Source organism: Cebus imitator, unplaced genomic scaffold (assembly GCF_001604975.1).
Source record: "Cebus imitator isolate Cc_AM_T3 unplaced genomic scaffold, Cebus_imitator-1.0 Scaffold45, whole genome shotgun sequence".
NCBI lineage: Eukaryota > Metazoa > Chordata > Mammalia > Primates > Cebidae > Cebus > Cebus imitator.
In genome coordinates this window covers 1976794-1984407 of record NW_016107360.1, presented here as the reverse complement: position 1 = coordinate 1984407, position 7614 = coordinate 1976794, and the positions used below count along the sequence as shown (strand labels likewise).

Sequence of the window (7614 nt, the reverse complement as noted above, 5' to 3'; positions counted from 1 at the left end):
AAAAAAAAAAAAAAAAAAAAGAGCTTTTCTTTATGTAGATTTTCTTTAAAACTATTTACATATAAGTGAAAAGAAATTTTTAAAACCTGAAAATATACAAGCATATACTTTATTAAACTGATAGATCAATACCATCATAGCATTATATCCCTTTTGTAAAGGTCACTGTATGCATGTGAGAGAGCGAGTGAAAAGTTAAATAATGTCTTAGCGTTATTATGAAAATAGTGTTGAAAGGGTCAAAGGGAACCTGAAATGCAAGCTTCTGGGGGAACCTTAGGTTCTTGGAAGTCTCCCCCTAATCCTCCAGAAGTCTCTGGTCGATAGTTAGGTGCTTGGGTTTTTGGTTATGACAAAAGTATGTTTTAAATTTTCTTATATCCTAGCATTATCTAAATTAGGTTAGATAAAAATAACATTTTTGGACAGAAACTTTAAAAACTGTGCAGTTAAGATTATAGTTTTTGTAATTGAAAAATTAATGTCAGATGAGAATAGTAGTCTTAGATTCCTTATTCCCTGAGTATAAACCTTTAGAGCAAAACTCTGTGTATAAATATAAAGGAATAACATTTGGCTTTGGCTGCTGGTAATGATTTAGAAATGCTAGCTACGTAAGACCATATCCTGGTAAAATGGGTAACATGAAAGTTTTCAATTTTCCTAAAAACAAAAGCTTATGATCTCTTTAGTCTGTCCTGCAAAATAGATAACAATTCCTGAGAAATGCTTTTATTCTTGGGTGGTATTGTTTATAAGCAATACCATGCAATTTCCTAACATCTGCCTAGCTTGAGTTCAATGTACTTCTCAGGTATATTAGTGGTAACTTAGGTGAAGTAGTAGAAAGTGCTTAGTTTTTATGAGAGGAGCCTGGTAGATTAACCATATATTGTTAAGGCCAATTATTTGGGCTACTTATTATCAAGGGTGGTAAGTACCCATCATGTCTATCACTAGATTCATATCTGCCACTGAAGGAAGATACTACTAATCAGGTATAGCTCTTGTTCATGCAGAGTATCCATTTGGTGTAATCTGTTTACGTAATACTCCAGCTGGCTACTGTGACATGGGATCACAGCATTATTTCATGTCTTGCCATCTTTTCGTTCTTGAAACTCTATTTTCTCTTTTCTTTAATGTCACTGGTCTCATTTTTAGTCACGTTTGTTCTCCTTTTTAGTCACATTTATACTCCTTAACTTCTCTTCTGCTTAAATTTTAAATATTCAAGGTCTTAAGTCCCAGGACTTTGTCTTGCTCATCCATTCCTGTGGCCACAAACAGCTTCCAAATGCTAACGAGTTTCAGATTTGTAGCTTTACTTCAGATTTACCTTCTGAGCTCCAGGGAACTCTGAGCTGCCTTCTTGAAATCACTGCTTGTGATTTCAAGGGACTCACAGCTTTTTAAAACTTAAGTATCCAAAGTGGAAGTCTTCCTCCATATCCTGTCTACCTTTTAGTCTTCATCCTAGTAAGTGGTATGATCATCTAGTAAATTTTTGAAAACTCAAGTTCTTCAAGAGGCTTACAGGGTCACATGTGGCCTTATTTACCTCTCTAGCCTTCATGCCAAGCAATGTCAAGGAAAACCAGAGCTGGACAGTAAAGTGTAAAAAAAACAGACTATCTAGCAACTGTTGCAGTAGGGGAAATGTGACCTCAGTATAGAACCAAACTCAATTCTGAGTACAAAAACAAGTTGGGATTTATAGCTCAGGAGTAGGCTGGAGATCAGTGGATGGAAAATTACTAAGATGAAACATCAGGTATAAGGGGGAATTCTGGTTAAACAGACTTAATAGAGTTCTTGTTGAAAGCAGGCCAGGATGTTCAGACACAAAGGATGGGGACTGAGGAATTTGATCATTTATAGCGAGTGAGAGAGTTCTGCTTAACCCACTGGATAGAGTTCTTGTTAAAAGTGTGATGAATAAATGAACAGACATGGAAACCCAAAGGTTAAGGCGTAAATGGTTAGAGGATTCAGAGGAGCCTATGTTTGGTCAAGGATACTCTAGCCACACTGGCATTTCCCCCCCCCAAGTGCCATTTTCCTCCCTACGTGTCTAATGTGCTTTTTTTCCCTCTATTAAGAATGATTCGTCTTACTCTGTCAGCTAAATTGTGTTCATTCTTCATGTCTCACTTCATGTTACTTCCTTAGGGATGCCCTCCCTGACCACCCAATCTAAAGCCCCTTTAAAATTCCCTGTTATTATAGATAGTATCCACTTGTTTTCCTTCATAGCGTTCACCATATTTTAAGATGGTAATTTGGTTGTTGTGTTTCTTATTCGATACCTCTTTCTCCAAGATTAATTGTAAGTCTGAGGACAGATACTATATCTGTATTTATCATAATTATATACTTAGTGCTTAACACAATACCTGGCACACTGCAGGTGTTCAGTCAGTCAGTTTTAATGCAAAAGGAAGTCCATTTACCCTCTTCCTGGCTGTGGTGCACATGCCACTATAGCTTTTTTTTTTTTTTTTTTTTTTGAGATAGCTCTGTTACCCAGGCTCAAGTGCAGTGGTGTGACCACAGCTCACAGCAGCATTGACCTCCTGGGCTCAGGTGATCCTCCCACCTCAGCCTGTAGTAGCTGGGACTATAGGCATGCCACCATGCCTGGCTAATTTTTGTAGAGGTGGATTCACCATGTGGCCTAGGCTGGTCTTGAACTCCTGGACTCAAGTGACCCTCTTGCCTCAGCGTTCCAAAGTGTTGGCATTACAGCCATGAGCCACTGTGGCTGGCCATGGCCAAGTTTTTAAGTGCTGGTGTATTCTAACAGAAGGTTCATAACATGGGTTGTATAGCTAAAAAGAAGAATGTGGAGAATTCAGAAAGTTCAGAAGAAACCAAGAAATGTTTGAAATACACTTTTAAGAGGAAACAAAACTTCAGAATTCCTTACTTTGGGACTGAGAAATTACATGATACACTGTTGTCAGAGTCCAAATGTAACTGTAAAAAAATTAATTCCTTTTTCTAGTTTAAACATTTTGATAGTAGTTTTAAGCTTTGGCACATAAAGTAATTGATGTAATATTGTTAGAAGACTTAGTGAAGTAGATATGATATACTTTGGATCTTGCAAAACAATACTAACTGGTAATAATGAACGAACAAAATCTCACTTTAAATTTACAGTCTCAGATAATCATGTTGTTTGTCAGTAGTCATTAAAATGAATTTATATTTTTTGATAAAGCATTTATATAATTATTTTATGTAATGTGTTTTTTATAAGGTCAAAAGAAATAGACTGGCAACCTTATTTTACTACACGCATTGTAGATGATTTTGGCACACACTTACGAGTATTCAGAAAGGCTCAACAGAAAATAACAGAGAAAGATGATCAAGCAAAAGGTAATACCTTTATTCCATTTGAAATCTAGGATTTAAAAATATGTTTTTCTTTCATCATTTTATATATCTTGACTTGTTTCTTCAGGTACAGCAGAAGATCTTGTAGATACCTTCTTTGAAGTTGAAGTTGAAATGGAGAAGGATGTTTGCCGTGATCTAGTGTGCACTTCTCCCAAAGATGAAGAAGGTTTTCTTTCAGTTTAACTTTTTTGACAGTAGTAACTGGCTAGAGTCAAGTTAGCAGAACCAGTGAACAAATCTAAGGGTAAAATTATTCTTACTTAGGGCAGGTAGCTTTACTATTAATTTAATTTTATTTTTTAACTCTTAAAAGTAGTTTCCAGATTCTGTTTTCTTATTTAAAGGTCATCTTTTGGATTGCTTGAGCCCAGGAGTTCAAGACCAGCCTAGTGAACATGACAAAACCCTGTCCCTACTAAAAGTACGAAACAGCTGGCTGTGGTGGTGCACACGTTTAGTCCCAACTACTGAGGAGGCTGACATGGGCGAATCACTGGAGCCTTGGAAGTCAAGGCTTCAGTGAGCTGTGATCATACTACTGCTCTCCAGCCTGAGTGACAAGATAGAGACCCTGTGTAAAAATTAAAAAGAAAAAATTACCAATCTGCTTTTAAAATATAGCAAACAGGCATTTTATAATTGAATTTTTTGGTTGGTAGTAATTTCTCTTCCTCTTGAATTTATCATTTTTGCTTCAGAAGTATACCTGTTACCATAAACTATTTTCTAAGGGAATGAATACAGTGATTTCAAACAATTTATAGATTTCAACAGGCTCCTCTTTTATTTGTAGGAATTTGGACAAGCTTTAGCTAAGGACAGTATCTTTTCCCGGTTTTGCAAGTATTAAGTCTTTGTTAATTGGCACAGTTTTAAATTAACAGGATCAGTTATACAATTATATTCCCAGGAAGTGTCAGCATAGGAACAACTATAGAAAAGCCCTTCTAGTGGTAGAAATTGTTTTCTTAGATTTTGAGAATATTTTAAATGTTTTTATTTATTTTCTTAGCTTTTCCTTTCTTTTATTTCCTTTTCTTTCTTTTTTTTTTTTTTTTTTTTTTTTTTTTTTTTTTTTTTTTTTTTTTTTTTTTTTTTTTTTTTTTTTTTCAGCTTTTAGTGCCCAGCTTTTTAGCACTGTTAAGAAATACAGTTGACCCTTATACAGTGAGGTACTGACTCCTGTGCAGACAGAATTCTGTGCATAATTTTTGACTCTCCAAAAACATAAATACCAACAGCCCACTGTTAACTATAACCCTTACCAATAATGTAAACAATCAGTTAATACAAAGACTAGTATCTACATATATTTTATGCATTTATGACCTGCGTTTTTCTTCATCTTTTTGATATTTCTAGGCTATGCAGTTTATCTCTGATTTTTTTTATATTGTTGCAAATCTCTAAAAAAATTTCCAATATATTTATTGAAAAATATCCACATATAAGTGGACTTGAGCAGTTCAGACTCTTTGTTCAAGGGTCAATTTGTATTATAGTAACTTAGAATGTAACACATAGAAATACTGATGTGCAATACTTTATGTAAGTGTAGCTGTCTTAAATCAGCAGAAGAGCATACTCCTTTTCCTTTATTATAGCCTGCTGAGATAGTGGAGGCTTTTTCTTGAAAGAAAAAGCTATATTTTTAAATGTATGAATAACATTTAAGTATGCAACGCTGATTAATGTGCGGTAGAATTACAAACTACATGGTCTGTCTAAAACTATTTTGAGAAAAAAGATTTGTAAGGAAGTTTTTTATGATTCAAAAAACTGGCTAAAACAGCAAAATTTAAAAAAATACTAAGTTGATTAATGGTTATTACTTGGAGAACAGTGAAGGAATTTTTAATGAATACAGAGGTGTACTAATTACTAAAATAATAAGCCAGTATAACCAGGAAGCTATTTATTTCTACCTTTTTAATATATCTTATCTATCAAGAGTAGGTGTAGACTTTATATTTTCTAATGTTATTATGGCTACTTTTTCTATTTTTAGGTTTCCTAAGAGATTTGTGTGAGGTATTACTATATTTATTGCTACCTCCAGGAGATTTCCAGAACAAGATCATGCGATACTTTGTCAGGGTAAGCTTAAATTCATACCAAATCATGGCTGTAAAAAAAACTTGGGAGCAGTGGTTTTCAAAATTTTTGGTCTTAAGATCCTGTTAGACTCTTAAAAATTATTAAAGACTGGCTGGGCACGGTGGCTCACGCCTGTAATCCCAGTACTTTGGGAGGCCGAGGCGGGTGGATCANGAGCCGAGATCGTGCCATTGCACTCCAGCCTGGGTAACAAGAGCGAACCTCCGTCTCAAAAAAAAAAAAAAAAGAAACAGTACTAGATTCTTAGTGTGTTTGTTTTCTATTCATTTATCGAATGTCTGCTGTGTTTAAAACGGTGACCTTGAGAAGATGGGATGAGGAAGGTAAATATTTTTGAGGATAAATAATTCAATAGATAAGTTGACCAATTCCACTCATATAAAGGGTTCTAAAATACTTGCAGTCTGTTAGAAAAATATAAGACAGCTGGGTGCAGTGGCTCATGCCTGAAATCTGAGGACTTTGGGGGGCTGAGGCAGGCGGATCACAAGATCAGGAGTTCGAGACTACCCTGACCAACATGGGGAAACCCCATCCCTACTGGAAATACAAAAATTAGCTGGGTATGGTTGTGCGTGCCTGTAATCCCAGCTACTCAGGAGGCTGAGGCAGGAGAATCACTTGAACCTGGGAGACAGAGGTTGCAGTGAGCCAAGATCACACCACTAAACTCCAGCCTGGGCGACAGAGTGAGACTCTGTCTCAAAAAAGAAAAATATAAGACATGTAATTACAGAGCAAATATCAAGTGGTAAATGTTGTAGATACAGGGCATGAGTATTTCAAGCATGTTTCTGTTGGAATGATCAAGATTTATTTAATAGGATCATTGATTCTGTAGTCAGTTTTAAAGGAAGGGCAGAATATTAATACATAGGAGCATAAACAACTGTGAAGAATGAGAAGGTATATTCTAGAGCATGTTGAGTCAATTAACATATCTATTATTTTAAAAATGTTTATTAGGAAAGTATTCAAACACAGAGCAGCATAGAGAATAATACAGTAGACATTTATGTTACAACCACTTAGATTTAACCAGTGTTGATAATGTACTGTAGTTTCTCTCTTTCTTTGCTTGAGGTAACAATTGTAAAATCAGTATGTATCATTTCCTTTTCTTTTCTGTTTCTATACTTTTAATAAAGATAAATGAATGCATAAACATTTTTAGTCTCATATTTTGTCTTTTTAAAATTGACATCAATGCTAACATACTAGAGCTATTGTCATGCTTTATTTCACTCCACAGTTGTTACTGTGGAGATGTGTCCAAGTTGATATAGGTAACTTTATCTCATTTATCTAGAATAATGCATAGTGGTTCATTTTTTTTTTTTAAGTAAGATTGTGTTGGTTATCACATTTTGCTTTCACATATATCATACTTAAGTAACAGCATTGTGTTAGAATATTTATATTGTGCTATTGATTTGAGAAATGCATTAAATTTTTTAATTTTATTTTTTTAGGAAATCCTTGCACGAGGAATTCTTCTTCCATTAATAAATCAACTCAGTGATCCTGATTATATTAATCAGTATGTCATATGGATGGTAAGTGCATTTTAAAATTACAACTCTGTTTTAGAAATATATATATATATATATTTGTGGTTTTTTTTTGAGATGGAGTCTCACTCTGTTACCCAGGCTGGAGTGCAGTGGTGCAATCTTGGCTCACTGCAGCCTCTACCCACCAGGTTCAAGCAGTTCTCCTGCCTCAGCCTCCGAGCAGCTGGGATTACAGGCATCTGCCACTGCACCTGGCCAAGTTTTGTATTTTTAGTACAGGTGGGGTTTCACCATCTTGGCCAGGCTGGTCTTCAACTCCTGACCTCATGATCCACCCACCTCAGCCTCCCAAAGTGTTGAGATTACAGGCATGAGCCACCATGCCTGGCCAGAAATAATTTTTTGAATGTAAAAGTACAGTTTGGAGATAAGATGTTTAAGCAATAATTCATAAAAGAAATTATAGAAATAGAAATTCCATTTGACCCAGCAATCCCATTACTGGGTATATATCCAAAGGATTACAAATCGTTCTACTATAAGGACACGTGCACACGAATGTTCATTGCAGCAC

At 35.3% G+C, this 7614-nt stretch overlaps 1 protein-coding gene across 5 annotated transcripts in view; it reads left to right on the top strand.

The window, feature by feature from the left end:
* SNX13 (sorting nexin 13) overlaps positions 1-7614 on the top strand; it is a 139440-nt gene that overhangs the window by 68877 nt on the left and 62949 nt on the right. For all 5 annotated transcript variants that reach the window (XM_017526925.2, XM_037737892.1, XM_017526928.2 and 2 more), the window contains 4 exons: positions 3266-3387; positions 3473-3574; positions 5417-5505; positions 6999-7082. In XM_017526925.2, coding sequence (XP_017382414.1) covers positions 3266-3387; positions 3473-3574; positions 5417-5505; positions 6999-7082 — 397 coding nt within the window. The remainder of the gene's footprint in view (positions 1-3265; positions 3388-3472; positions 3575-5416; positions 5506-6998; positions 7083-7614) is intronic.